Below are 14,986 nucleotides of genomic sequence, written 5' to 3'. Positions count from 1 at the left end.
GGGCCCGCTATTGGTCCGATTGAGGCGGCCGAAAAGTCCTGATTGGACGCTCCTTGGCTAGCAAAGATGGCGGCCGCCGCAGCTAGCCGGGCCGTCGGTACCAAGCTGGGGCTGCGGGAGATTCGCATCCACTTATGCCAGCGTTCGCCGGGCAGCCAGGGTGTGAGGTGAGGCGTAGCGTGGGGAGGCGAGTGGGCTTCGGAACCTGGAGTTATGACCTTGACCTTCGGGGGGGAGGGGTCCGTGCCCTTTAGCGCTAGCGGCGGTCTCTCCCGCCCTGCAGGGATTTCATCCAGCGACGTTATGTGGAGCTGAAGAAGGCGCACCCCAGCCTGCCCATTCTAATCCGGGAATGTTCCGAGGTGCAGCCCAAGCTCTGGGCCCGCTACGGTGAGTACTGGTCGCCGGAGGCAGGGACCCGGGTCGCAGAATATGGGTTAGACAAAAGAAGGGGTCACCCAACGTCATGAGAAAATGGGGCTGAGGACCAAAACTCGAACTTCCGCGGATGAGGAAATTCACATTTACCTAGTTGTGTGATGCTTTTTATTCCTGTATTCCTGGCAACATACATATGGAGCCTGGCCGGGTTTTGGATAAGAACCAGTAGTTTTTGCAGTTCAGAGTGGGCTTCAGGTAAAAAAAAAAAAAAAAAATGCTCCTCCATGACAATGTCGGTCCTTCTGAATTACACCTTAGCCAGTGCAAATTCAGACTGGGAATTTCAGTAATGTTGAGCATTTCATGCTTAGGGCTTGTGCTGTGTACTTTCCTCATACCAGTAGTCTTCATTAATCTTGTGAATGGGTGCTTTTCTTTCGTGGTTATTGTGAGTGGGTGCTTGTCTTTTGTAGATATTAGAAACCTTAACCCAAACATAGAATCTGCCTAAAATTATGCAGCTAGAATAGAACAGGGTTGAGGTTTTACGTTGTGTGCCCCTTCCTTATAGTACTGATAATGTGGTTGGCTCCCATCATCCAGGTTGTTACTTGCATCTAACCATTTATATTACTGTCTCGAAAGACATTCCTGAGCCAGCCTGTAAATCCCAGCTACAGATCCTCCCATGCAGAGGCAGGAAGATCATGAACTCAAGGCCTGTCTGAGGCTATAGTGAGTTCAAGCCCTGACTGGGAAATTTAGAGAAATCTTGTCTCAAAATTGTAAAGGTACAAAGAAAGCCAGTGATTGGCCTTTCATATGAGAGGCCCTGGGTTTGACTGTCAGTACCAAAGTAAGTCATTACATTATATTACATTATTACATTACGCTAGTCCTGTTTATTACAATCTGATAATTTCTTAACATGTTGACCAAAAGATAGTAGGTAGGTAATACATTAAAGTTTAATCATTTCAACCATGCCAAAGGACTACCTGGGAGTGGAGAGTCACATCCTGCTACAGATTGGTTGTAACCAAAGACTCCTATGCACTATAATATTAAACAGGTTCTTCCTAAAGTACACAGAAGGACCTAGTCACGAGTAACTTTAGTGTGTAGTACTGCATGTGCATAGTGCCACATATTTTAAGTGGACTATGGCCAGCCAAAAATGGACAGTCAGGTAAGGATAGACCCCTGCTTGGTAGTTACAGTGACCTTAAAGCATCGACCAGACACCTTTCTTCCCAGATAAAATTCTAGTAGGACCTGGGATTCCCAAATAGATTCACAGGGTTAGTGCTAAGCACAGCAAAACTCCTTTTTTTTTTTTTTTTTTTTTTTAAGGCAGGGTTGCATGATATAGCCATAGCCAGCCTGGAACTAGCTATGTAGGCATGAAACCCTATATGATTTGTGGCCCATTATATAGGATATTCATTTAATCACCTTTCCTCAGCTTTTGGCCAAGAGAAGAATGTGTCTCTGAACAATCTGAGTGCTGATGAGGTATCCAGAGCCCTGGAGAATGTGCTGAGTGGCAAAGCCTGAAGTGTCTCCACTGAGGACTGTGAGCAAGAGCACCAGAACCTGGGCTCTACTAGACTGGATACAGTGTGGGGAAATGTGTTCTTCTGTTCCTTATAAAGTTTATCTATGTACAGTGCTGCTTCAGAATGTTCTCATCCTTATTCCCTTCTCCCCGTTATTGTGCAAACACTAAGGCAAAGCAGTTTTACATAAATATATGATTTTATTTCTCATCAAAAACCACCAGCTGCCAGCTGTGGTGTCACATGTCATTAACCAACTTGCTTAAGACAGTGAAACAAGACAATCTCAAGTTCAGGACCACCCTCAGGTACATAAAAAGCCACTAGCTTCTGAAACACAATAGGGGATCCTGGGATAAATAGACCACAGGGCCTAGGGGGTGACATTAAGCAGCCAGGTCATCCACGGATAGCTGTCTGCTGGAGAGCAAGTATCCTATCCTGAAGCTGGGCTTCCTCCTGATGCCTTTCTAGGGCCTGCAGCCCTGATTGCTGCAGGAAGGCCTGGGCAGCCTGAGGATACAGAAGAACCAACATTTAGATCCTAAAACCCAATTCCTGTAGTCCATGGGTCAGCCCACTTCTTAGACAGTACATTCCTAACAAGATGAAGGTTCTGACCTTCAGCCCACATATGCTAGCCTTGCCCAGAGAAACAAATATAGAGACGGGCACCATAGTGAGATCAGTAGCTTCAAATCAAGGGACTGGAAACCAAACCCACCTCCGGCTGATACAGGAATAGCAGCTGCAGCAACTCCAAACTCTGGCCTACTACTTCAGTGTCAGAAAGAACCAGTGTTTTGAGCAAACAGGAGAGCAAGGGCCCTGGCCACAACCGCTGGCAGTAAGCCGGACCCTTTTCTACAACGTTGCACAGAACTGTAAGCACCTGTAGACACAAGGACAGCACCCCCCCCCAAAATGATGAAAACCAAGAATTATGATAGTATAAGCAAGGCTGACTATGTGTCCAAGTACTATTACAAACTCTTATATGTAATTCCCACATCCACCTCTGTATAGTACCCACTTGTAAGTGAAGAGGTTGAAGCTTCCAATGGCTGATTTCCCAAAGCAGTTGTCTAGCTTAAAGAGTTACACCCAGGGGGCTGAAGAGATGGCCTAACAGTTAAGATTAACTGCCTCTTCCTCCACAGGACCCAGGTTCAATTCCCAGCACCCACATGGCAGCTAACAATTGTCTGCAACTCCAAGATCTGACACCCTCACACAGGCATACATGCAGGCAAAACACCAGAGCACATAAGAATAAATTATTACGGCCGGGCGGTGGTGGTGCACGCCTTTAATACCAGCACTAGGGAGGCAGAGGCAGGTGGATCTCTGTGAGTTCGAGGCCAGCCTGGTCTACAGAGCTAGTCCAGGACAGGCTCCAAAGCTACAGAGAAACCCTGTCTCGAAAAACCATTTGCTTTGACCAACAGTTCATGGACTCAAATTTTGACACCAATACATACCAGCACACTTATCACATTTGACAGTGGCAACAGCTGCAAGAGGGGCTCGACCAGATCCAGAGAAAGCAAGGAGGTACAAAAAGTAGGACTATTTGCTGAAAAGGAAAATGTCATATCAAGTACCTATATAGTTCTGAACTCTACCCTCACGGCCCAATCTGCTACAGCCTAGGCCATGAGGAACTACCCCTACATCTAAAGGTCCAGATCCTGCTCGGAGTAAATGTTGCTGCTGTCCAAATGGGTGGCAATGGGCCTTCAAGGACAAGAAACGTGTCCACTGTGATGGTTGCCAACCTGTCCCTGGAGCATGTGCCATGTGCAAGAGGACTTTAGCATCTTCCTTGAGCTTCCACTCCATCCCACAAGTCCCCTGACTACAAAATTTGGCCCTCAGGAAGATGACAGTATCAGATACTTCCTTACTACAACTTTGAAGACCCAACATCCCCAAGCCTCTGGGAGGTGTGATGGGGACAGGCTCTCCTCCAAAGATAACTATCCTGTTGCTGCTGTCCTCTGCCCTTGCTTCTTCTCCCAGCCGAATTGGGAAAGTTTATTCCTACTTCCTGTCTCCAGTAGTTTCAAGCTCTGAGGTCTAGCTACCAAGAGGCTAAGCATGCCATGAAAGAGTTTTGTGTTTGTAACATGTATATACATGGCACCCAGAACTCAATATATGAACACACACTAGGAAGTTAAAGGGATACATTTGTGTGTTCTACAGATGAGAAAGAAACTGTGTGTCCACATGGGGGAGCTCTTACTACATTTTTCAGTCTCCTAGTTCCAGGAACCCCATGACGCCTCGGGTTCCACCTGCCCCAGAACTTTCAGAATGACTAGCTCAGAAGAGGAGACCCTTGGCTGGTGGGTCTACAAGATGTGAGAGCACTTCACCTGGAAGGTTTGTCTGACCGAAGTTTTGATGGAGAATTGTTTACTGAGCATCTCTGGCAATTCTAGGGAACAAGCTAGGGTTGGAAAAGAAGAAGAGGTGTAGGGCAGTCTGAGCATGAGGTAGGGATCCCTCAGATTGCTTTTATTTTACCCTGAAGGAACTAAGACCCAGGCAATTTATTGGGAAGGTGAGGAGGGAAAGATTGCCTGACAGCCATGGGTAGATAGAGGTACAGTCTTCCTCCAAAGGAGTCCTTTCAGGGGCTCAGGAACTGCTCGAGATGCTTATGAGATGGGAGACCTTCACTGACAGGGTAGGCAAAAGGTGTGGGCCCCTCCTACAGCATTTGAATTGCCTTGCCCAGCCCGCCTTGTTCTCTTCCTTTCCCTCCAATCTGTACTTCGTTTCCTAACGAATCTACCCCCTTCTTTGGTTTTAATAAATACTTTAATGATGATAAAAGACCAGGCCTGTGCAGATTCTAATAACATACCGGTGAGGTTGTTGAGGAGCCAGAGGCCCTCAGGCAGCAAGGTGGGCTGTTTCTGAAGGAAGAACTGGAGGAGGATAAATAAGGCTGCCACAACCCGCTCGTCTCTGAGCTCCATTTGCTCACCCATGGCCTCCACTGGTACTTCTGTTAGCAGGTTGCTCAGGCACCGAAGCACGGGGCATGCAAGCTGCAAGACAGGTTGAGTGTAGGGGAAGGGGGAGAGGCAGCAGATACAACAGGGCAGCGTGTAAAGAAAGGTTCACAGACCCTTTTTACTTACTAGCTCTAGGCCCTCATCATCTGCTCTCTGGACAGCCCCAGCCAAGTCCAGCAGCAGCGTGGCCAATGTGGGCAGAGCCCCAAGGGTGAGAAGCACAGCATTGTTGACCTGGCTGGGCAACACACAGCAAGCAGTCACTATCAAGTCTATGTTGAAGCTACAAAACAACTTAGGTTTGTGGTTTCCTGAGCAAAAGAAAGCACCAGAGGGATGAAAATTCAACAAAGCAATTCTAAAAACTAAATTCAGTCCAAAGACTTAAGTCATATGTAGGAAGCACCAGGAAAGACATTTTCCCAGTTGGCCTGTTACCTGCAAATGATGTAGTGAAGGCACCAGGTAAACTCCACAGCAACCCCAAGGTTCAGCTTCGGGCCTGGTTGCATGAGTCGTAGCATGTGCTGGGGAAGACTGGAGTCCAGAAGAGAGCTGCCAGCAGAAGCAGGCGGTGAGCAGGAACCATAGGGACACCAATGGCTCTTCTCAAACACTTAGAGCAAGAAAGTATCCAAACCCCCAAGTTCTCTCTAGCCAGACACAGAGTTGAAAATGTAGAAATCAGACCTGATCAGGCACCATGGGGGTCAACCATGGCCAGGTATCTGAAGACATCATTTTACTCACGGAATGATCTCTGGAGCTTCCTTAGCCTGCAGAAGCTGGGACAAGGCATATCCAAGGGCTTCCAGCACAGCCACATGGGGGGACTAGAAACAGACAGGGTAGGGATTCTGACTGGAAAACGGGTCCTAAGGACCCAGAAGACTTTAACCCCTTTGACCAGGGCAGAGGTTGGAGCTACCTGGCTAAGCCAGTGGAACATGTGGAGAGAAGCTAGGGGAGGCTTGCTAGGGAGAGACCAACGAAGCACTCACCTGGATGCAGGCAGCCAAGGCCGGAACAACGCCCTGTGCCAGGAGCTGCTTTCTCACAGCCTCACTCTCCACAATGAGGTTCCCCAGTGTATACAGACACAGCTCCTGAGAGCAGGCAACAAAAGCAGTGGGCTGGGCTCATCCCACACCAGGGAGGATGGCATGACCCTGTCCTTGAAGCTCACGAGAGAGGAGAAATGGTGGGTACGTGCATTGCTTTTTCTTTTCCTATACCTGCCAGCTCGAGCTGGCCCCAAAGGCATATATAAACTCTAAGCCCAGAGCAAGGTTAAAAGGGACAGGCCTTACTATGAAGTCTGGGCTGTGACCAGAGAGGTAGGTGAGGAGGTAGGAAGTGGCTGGCAGGCAGGCCTGGGCCACTGCAGACTGCTCAGAATGAGAGAGCTCATGAAGGCACCGAGCCGCCTCAAGCTGCAACAGGGCCCGGTTGCTGGTCAGGAGCCCGACAAGGGTCCGCACGCTGCCCTCCAGCCTACATGAATGATACCAGAACCGACTGAGTCTGTGGTCTATCCCCTCCACTCTCTTGTCCCTGGAGAGCCCCAGCCAACCACTCACACCACCCACACTGACCTGATAAAGGTTTGCTGTGTTTCAGGGTGCTGCAAGCCTCGACGAAGGCTGACCAGAGCCTTCTCCCTCTCCTTCTCATCTGTTCCCCGTTGGGCTAGCCGAAGGATCTGCTGTACCTGAATCCCCAAACAAGGAAAGGATGTCATGCAATTGCCATGAAGCAAGTCCTAAGTCCGTCTATCAGCTTCATCTGTGACATCTTCAATACCACTACAATATCACTACTCAGAACTTGTTATTGGTTAACAATATGGCCTGGTGTGGTGACACAATCCTTCAGTCTCAGCCAAGGCAGGAAGATCTTATCAAGTTTGAGGCCAGCCTCGTCTACATAGCTCCAGGACAGCTGGAGCTATAAAGAGAGACCCTATCTCCTATTTAAAAAAAAAAAAAAAAAAAAAAAAAAAAAAAAAAAAAAACAGCTCAGGCAGTGGTGGCACACACCTTTAATCCCAGCACTTACGAGGCAGGGGATCTGGGAGTTCCTGACCAGCCTGGTCTACAGAGTGAGGTCCAGGACAGGCACCAAAACTACTCAGAGAAACCTTTTTGGCAGGTTAGACAGGCAGGTTAGCCCTGCTGCTAACTTCCAAGGAATCTGAAACTGCTTCCTCATCTGAAAAAATAAGAATGGTTTCTTCTCTGCCTTGTTGGTTTGGTTTGGTTTTCCATGAATGGTTTTCTCTGTGGGGCCTTGGCTGTCTTGGAACTCAACCTGTAGACCAAGCTGGCCTTGAACTCAAGATGTGCCCCACCATCACCCAGCTTATTCTGCCTTCTTACACGGCTATTTCTAGAATAATATTAAACCCCTCCACCTGGCAAACCTCCCTCCCTCCAGCTATCCTCCCAAGCAAACTACACTCCAGCAACTCCTACAATAACATGTTTAACACTTCCAGCCTTCTGCACACCTATCACCTCTGCCTAATACACTCCAGACTCCCAGGCCTTTCAGATTTCTGCTCTTCATGGCCTTGGGGAAGTTAACACCTTCTGGCTTCCCCCAACAAACTTATGAGTTTCTCTTGTGCCTCATTTTTCCTCCCATGATAAAAATGGTAGGAAATCTGTTTCCTTCATTGGTCTTTAAACACTTTTTATTTTATTATTATTATTATTATTATTGTATCTTTTTATTTTACTTTTATTGTATGAATGTTTTGCTTTGCATGTATGTCTGTTTACCATGTGTGTGCCTGGTTCCTATGGAGGTCAGAGGAGGGCATCAGATCTGGAACAGGAGTTACAGGCAGCTGTGAGCCATTACGTGGGTGCTAGGAATCGAATCTGGGCAGCCAGTTTTCTAAATCAGTGAGACATCTCTCCAGCCCTGCCTTTGAACACTTTGAACTCTATCTTGTCAGTCTTTGTGTGCCTCAATGCTCAATGTCCTGGCATAAAGGAAGCATGAAGGAATGAATAAGTATCATATCTTCGGAGCAACTGCTCTATAGCAGTAATATATAAACACAGACACTACTAAAACAAGACATAAGCAATGCCTGCTAAATGTACAGACACTTTCATTTACTCATTCAGTAAATCTGTGCTGGGGACAGAGTACAGTTTGTATATGCTTTCCTAGCTCATTAGAATTCCTGGATTTAGATTCTCAGCACCCCATAAACCAGGTGTGGTGGTGAACAACTATAAGCCCAGCACTTATGTGGAGGCAAGAGGATCAAGGTTCAAAGTCATCCTCGGTTTAAGATTTTGAGTACAGCCTGGGATACAAGAGACCCTGTCAAACAGACAACAAAAAAACAATGACAGCTTTACTCCAGATATTGTGCAGGTGTCTGCATTTTTTTATTTTCCTTTTTTACAGGGTCTTGGTATGTAGCCAAAATTGACATCAAACTCAGGCTCCTTCTGCCTCAACTCCCTAAGTGCTGGGATTACAGGTGGGACACACCTGTATGTCATGTCACCACCATCCCTTCATTTCGGAGGTCTGAATCTAGGGCCTGAAGCATACTAGGCAAGCACTCTACTGAGGGGCTACAGACTGCTCCTGAGTTTGTAACGGGAGACAAAACAGGGTCCAGTTAAGCCTAGTTTGGAGAGCTGGATGTGGTGGTACATACCAGTAATTCTAGTACCTGAGCAATGGCAGGAGGATTGCCAATTTGTGACACGAAGGAAACAAAATAAATTTCAGATGTAGTAAAAGCAAAGCCCCTGAAACCGGAAAGCAGCTGGTATATGTTCCAGGAACTGAAAATGACCGTGGTTGGATTGAGTAACTGTTAAGTCAGTAAGAGGTTAGACTACACGTCGTTTAGTAGGTCACTGGGAGGATGTTGGTTTGTGTTTCTAAAAACACGAATCAGGGTGGCAAATGCAGACCCTTTTAAAAAGATACTGTAGTATCTGGATGGTGGAGACACCTACGAAAGAGAGGCACGTGGACTCCGGAAATCCTTACCAGGTTTAAAAAACAAAAGGCAAAGATTTGATTTGATGATGGACTGATGGAAAGACGAGGGGCAGTGAATTGTACAGGGTAATTAATTCTGCCTCCGGCTTGATCCAGCGGATGGCTGGAGAGGAGCAATAGCTGGCACTCAGGTTTGGGTCATCCCGCTCGCTCACCTCGGCTTCCCCAAGGAGCACGGGTGCACTCTGACCTCCGGCTTCTTCCGGAGCATCTTCCCTCAGCAGCCTCTTGCTGACCAACTGCTGCTCCCTCCGCGCCTTCCGCAGGGCTGGGGGCAGAGGAAGGGCTCAGTTAAGGAGAGGAAGCCAGGCAGCAGACACTCGACTCAGAGCTAGGGGTCTCCTTTCCCTACTCCCAACCAAAACATCCACTTTCCCCCGCCCCCACCCCCACAGCTCCCTCATCCGTTCGCACCTGCCTCCCGCTCCCGCCGGCGGCACCGCAGCTCCTCCACCCCGCACGCCAGAGTCTTTAGACGGCTTTGCCGCCGACTCCACATCGTACAACGGAGGGAAATTCAAGAGCTCAGCAGCAACAGCTCGGCCGGGGAAAGCTAGAACCGCCCCGGCGCCAAACAGAACGCAAAGGCCAACAGAATCCACACTCTTGACTGGGGGGTGAGGGGCGGGGCTGTACGTGAGGGGCGGGACTCCGTGCGTGAGGGCGGGGCAAGGGCGGTGCGATGACGTGACGGGGCGTGGTCAAACTGGGATTTCATAGATCCGCGGTGTGTCACCCTCCGCTCAGCAAACACAACTTACTCCCGTGCCATCCACGCTCAGTATAACAGCCGGTTTCACCAATTACTGGGCTTCCACTGAATGGGCACTTCCTAAATGCTTGAAGCATAATATCCCATTGAGGGTTTGAGAGCCGGCTTTAAGAACATTTTACTACTCTTCCAGAGTGCCTGGGTTCGATTTCCAGCGCTCGCCTCTGGCGGCTCACAGCTAGATACCTGTAACTCCACTTCCTGTAGCATATGATGCACCTAAACTCATGCAGGCATACTAGACCTACCATAAAAATAAATCTTGCCTGGCATGGGGGCGTGCATGCCTCTAGTCCCAATGTTCAGAAGCAGAGGCGGGGATTTTCTGTGAGTTTGAGGCTACCCTGGCCCACATAGCGAGTTCCAGGCCATCCAGAGGGATCCTCTTGAAAAACCAAAAATAAACAAACAACAACAGAGGTAAACAGATCTCTCAATTCGAGGCCATCCTGGACCACAGAGTGAGCTCCTGGACAGCCAGAGCTACGCAAAGAAACCCTGTCTAGAAAAACCAAAAACAAATAAACAGCAACAACAATAATACTCCACTGGATGATCCACAAGAACCATTATTGCCATTTTAAGGATGAGATAGGGATTATAATCACCTCATGACCTCCCCCCATTTTTATGGTTTGTTTTTGTTTTTGTTTTTCAAGACATGGTTTCTTTGTGTGTAGCTCCGGCCTCAGGCTGTACTGGAACTCCCTTTGTAGACCAGGCTGGCCTCAAACTCACAGAGATCTGCTTGCCTCTGACTCCCGAGTGCTGGGATTAAAGGTATGCGCCACCACTGCCCAGCTAAATTTTTTTTTGCTGTTTTTTTTTTTTTTAAAGATAAAACAATTCAACAAATTTTGAATGTCATCACTCTACTAGGTAATGGGTGAGGTGAAAGTTCCTCACAACTCAAAATCCAAATTTGTGGCCAACTATGTAATATATGGTGTGATTGTAACTCTCTTCTCTGGTCTGGACTGTAAGGGCACTTCACCTTACCCATCCCATGGACCTCCAGTTTGTCTCTTGAATGAGCAGTGTTTCCTCCACCCCCTGAGCTAAGGCACAGGTTGTTCCCTCTGCCTGGAACTCTGCCCATTGTCTGCACTTTCCCAAACATCAACCTCAAGGTCCCAACTCCAGGCCAGGTGTGGTTTCTAACACTCAGGAGGCTGAGGAAGAAGGTGTGCCATAAGTGTGAGTCCAGCCTGGACTATACAGCAAGACTCTTAATAAGCCCTCAACTCCAACTCCAATGTCAAAATATTCCAGACCAAAAGACCATTGGCCCCTCTTACACATGGCACGTCATAACTGTTAAACATGATGTGGTAGTTTAAAAGAGATGTCCCCCGGTTGGGGATTTAGCTCAGTGGTAGAGCGCTTGCCTAGCAAGTGCAAGGCCCTGGGTTCAGTCCTCAGCTAAAAAAAAAAAAAAAAAAAGATGTCCCCATAGTCTTGTGCATTTAAATACTTAGTCTCCGTTTGGTGGTGTTTAAGTAAGTTTAGGAGGTATGGACTTGCTAAAGAATATATGTCACTGGAGGCATGCTTTGCACCTTTCTCTCTCTGCATGGTATTTGCAGCTTGAGATATGAGCTCTCCGGTTCCTGCCACCCCATGCCTGCCTACTCCTCCATCATACATGCTTCTCCTCTATGATGGATCCATGATGATGGATTCTTACTGCTCCTGAACTGTAAGTCCCAAATAAACTATTTCTTCTATGATAAGTTGCTGTGCTGGATAGTTTTATGTCAACTTGACACAAGATAGAGTCATCTGAGAGGAGGGAGCCTCAAATGAGAAAATGTCTCCCTAAGACCAGGCTCTAGGCAAGCCTGTAGGACATCTTCTTAATTAGTAGTTGATGAGGGAGGACCCAGCCCATTGTGGATGGGGCCACCCCCAGACTGGTAGTCCTGGGTTCTATAAGAAAGCAGGCTGAGCAAGTCATGAGGAGCAAACCAGTAAACAGTACAACTCCATGGCCTCCACTTCAGTTCCTGCCTTAACTTCCTGCCCTCAGTGATGGACTGTTGTCACCTGGAAGTGTAAGATGAAATAAAATCTTTTCTTCCCAAGTTGCCTTTGGGTCATGGTGTTTTATCACAGCAGTGGAACCCTAACTAAGACACTCCCATTCTTCCTCCCTTCCTCCTACTTTCTCCTTAGTCTATAAGTGGTCAGCTCTGGTTTTCCCCATTTAGAGACCTCTCTTCCTCATATTTTCTCAAATTAAACCTGTTCTGTTGTGGAGTCACATGTTTCCTCGTGTTTTTCCTTTCACAGCAGTCACTCAGTCATAGTACAATCGGGTGACGTTTTCCCTCTCAGACTCCCTTCCCGGCTCCAAGAGAATTAGCATTCTAGGGACATGAGAATTTTCCTTGGTGCCCCTAAGTTTTAGGAAGCTGCCACTTAGCTTAGGCGAAGTGCTGTCATAATGACACTTTGGCAGTAATGAAGGTCTTTTGAAGAGACACTTGTGTCTCTTATTTGGGCTCTCAGACTATTGAAATAGTGGAACCCAAGGAAGTGGAATTTTCTCAGAAATCTCATGCTGGGAAGAGAAGAACCCTAAAGCCAAACACATGACTACTCTCCTCATGTGAGGTAAAGGAGGAACTTGCCGTCCAGAAAAAAGTTTCAGGAATTTTGTGCTGTGAAAAGGCTAAATAATGCCTGGTGCTGGTCAGAGGAGGACCTGGTCTTCTAGAAAAAGCGATGTCACACAGTGCTGAAGACTTGTCGGACCACTTGCTGGGGAGATTGGGGCCCAGATGATGATTGGCAGGACCACTTGACTGGGGAACTGCTTAGATATGCATAGCCCTGACCCTCTACATAAACTTCAACCACACTTCAGGATCCTGAAGATACAAGGGAAGTGTGTATTGGGGGGTGGGGGTTACTGTATCTCTTTGTTCCTCTTCCCAGTGTGGTCCCACCAAATATGTCTCCTTTGTATGACCCCAAGTTCAGTAACAATACAAATGAAGAAAGGGGACTGTTCTTTTTTAAAAGACTTATTTTTATTTATTTTTTTTTCTTGAGCTGAGGATTGAACCCAGGGCCTTGTGCTTGCTAGGCAAGCTCTCTACCACTGAGCTAAATCCCCAACCCTTATTTTTATATGTGTGTATCTGTATGTACACCACATGTCTATTGCCCACAGAGGCCAGAAGAGGGTGCTGGATCCCCTGGAACTGGAGTTGCAGGTGGTTTTGAGCTGCCATGTAGGGATGGTGAACCCAACCCAGATTGAGAGCAAATGCTTTTAGCTATGGAGGCATCTCTCCACGAATTGTTTTTACACATCAGCTTCCTCCCCCTGGATTTTTTTCTATCCTTTGTAGTCAGCCAATGAAATCTGGAATCTCTACCACAAAACAGTCAGTTAAATGTCTATGGATATTTAGCATCCTGTACCACCATCTCACAAGCCCAGTATCCTTCCAGCCCCTGGACAATCATTTACTGATCGTCTATTATGTTCCATCCTGTGATGATGGAGCTGGTGTCTTGACCCCTTCCTCTTGCAACCAGCTGGCATCAGTAGCAGTGGCAGCTTCTCCTCCTCCTTCTCTGGTGGGGAGGAGGTATGTGCGTACCACTGCACACACGTGGAGGTAAGGGACATGTTCATGAGGTTGGTTCTCTCCTTACACCTTTATGTCATTTCTGGTGATTAAACTCACATGGCCCCAAAACAGCTTCTTAAATTCACATTGAACTCCTGGTTGAGAAGATGTGATGGTGGCAAAGCTATGCCCTGCCTGCAGCGTCTTTAAGGCAGCTACCTCTGCCCAAACTGCCTTCTGCATCCATCTGTCTGACAACACTGCTTAACTCTGCAAGAACCAGCCCCGAGCACTGTACTACCATCACCTTGGCTTTTAAAGTAGGACCTGGTTAGGGAATCAACATGTGGACCTATGTGGGATAGTCTTTTTGTACACTGTGTGAAGATGTGTCTCTGTCCTGACTCACCTCCTACGGCACCTTCTGATTAGTTTACTAAAGAACTGAATGGCCAATAGCTAGGCAGGAGAGGAGAGGCCGGACTTCCAGGGAAAGATAGGAACTTGTGAAAAAGTATCAGAGAAGAGGGGATTTGCCAGCCAGACACAAAGGAAGTCAGACATCTAGTACAGACGAGAGCTAAGGAGCCACATGGCAAGATGTAGATTAACATAAACGGGTTAATTTAAGTTCTAAGAGCTAGTTGGGAACACGCCTAAGCCTAAACTGAGACCGAGCTTTCATAGTGAATAAAACGTCCTTGTGTCATCATTCTGGAGCTGGCAGTCCAGAGAAAGACCAGCTATAGACCTGAGTTTGGATCCTCATCACTGGAGTTAGCCGGACAACTGGAACACCTGTAAGCGAGGCAACCCTGGGATAGAGGCAGAGACAGGAGGATCTCAGGGCCCGCCAATCTAGCGAAAATGGTGAGTTCCATGTTCAATCAGAGACCTTGTTTTAAACAAATAAAATGGAGAGCAGTAGAAGACACATTGAACATAAACCTCTGGCCTCCACAAGCACACACACACACACACACACACACACACACACACACACACAGTGGGGGGGGGGGGCAAACATCTGAAGTCAAGAAACTTGCCCAAGTCAGGGTCAGGTCGGGTGGTCGAGTGGTGGTGGAGCTGCATGCCTTTAATCCTAGCATTCAGGAGGCAAAGGCAGGCGGATCTCAGAGAATTCGAGCCCAGCCTGGTCTACAAATTGAGTTCCAGGACAGCCAGGACTGTTACACAGAGAAAACCTGTCTCAAAAAAGCAAAACAAACAAACAAACAAGAAACTTGCCCAAGTCTCATAAGTCTCAACAGTAGAGTTTGGATCCATTCCTAGCTCTTGATTATGTGTATAATCAGCTATATTTAGTGAAGGTCATCAGGTAAGGCAGTGACCTGGTCTGGATTTGGGGAAAGATTCAAAGCATTTAGGGAATGCTCAATGGGATATACAATAGGCAGTATGTCTGAGGTTTCCTTGTTTGGATTGAGAAAAGACACGCAGCCACTCATCAATTAACACTTCTGTGAAAATATATGGTGGCACATATCTTTAATCCCAACACTCAGGAAGTAGAGGCAGACAGATCTCTGTGAATTTGAGGACAGCCGAGTGTAGATAGCAAGTTCCACAACAGTCAGAGCTAGACAGAGAAACCCTGTCTTA

At 47.4% G+C, this 14,986-nt stretch overlaps 2 protein-coding genes across 4 annotated transcripts; one reads left to right on the top strand and one right to left on the bottom strand.

The window, feature by feature from the left end:
- Positions 1–3: 3 nt before the first annotated feature.
- On the top strand, positions 4–2,050 carry Ndufa2 (NADH:ubiquinone oxidoreductase subunit A2). The gene is made up of 3 exons (XM_036204550.1): positions 4–167; positions 284–390; positions 1,847–2,050. Exons 1-3 carry the CDS (start codon positions 67–69, stop codon positions 1,936–1,938), a joined length of 300 nt encoding a protein of 99 aa, XP_036060443.1. The 5' UTR covers positions 4–66; the 3' UTR covers positions 1,939–2,050.
- Positions 2,025–9,638, bottom strand: Tmco6 (transmembrane and coiled-coil domains 6). Of its 3 annotated transcripts, none has more exons than XM_036204548.1 (12): positions 9,422–9,638; positions 9,163–9,275; positions 6,565–6,680; positions 6,280–6,463; positions 5,971–6,075; positions 5,720–5,802; positions 5,408–5,572; positions 5,096–5,207; positions 4,816–5,002; positions 3,422–3,516; positions 2,665–2,832; positions 2,025–2,453 (listed from the first exon to the last, which is right to left on the bottom strand). In XM_036204548.1, exons 1-12 carry the CDS (start codon positions 9,504–9,506, stop codon positions 2,340–2,342), a joined length of 1,527 nt encoding a protein of 508 aa, XP_036060441.1. In that variant the 5' UTR covers positions 9,507–9,638; the 3' UTR covers positions 2,025–2,339. The 3 variants fall into 3 exon arrangements, with proteins under 3 accessions (XP_036060441.1, XP_036060439.1, XP_036060440.1); XM_036204546.1 differs by having other exon boundaries at positions 2,027–2,453; positions 5,408–5,524; XM_036204547.1 differs by lacking the exons at positions 2,025–2,453; positions 3,422–3,516 and having other exon boundaries at positions 2,654–2,832; positions 5,408–5,524.
- Between the last annotated feature and the right edge of the window lie 5,348 nt (positions 9,639–14,986).

The sequence above is a fragment of the Onychomys torridus genome, chromosome 13, assembly GCF_903995425.1.
Source record: "Onychomys torridus chromosome 13, mOncTor1.1, whole genome shotgun sequence".
Lineage (NCBI taxonomy): Eukaryota > Metazoa > Chordata > Mammalia > Rodentia > Cricetidae > Onychomys > Onychomys torridus.
This window is presented reverse-complemented; position numbering and strand designations above follow the sequence as displayed.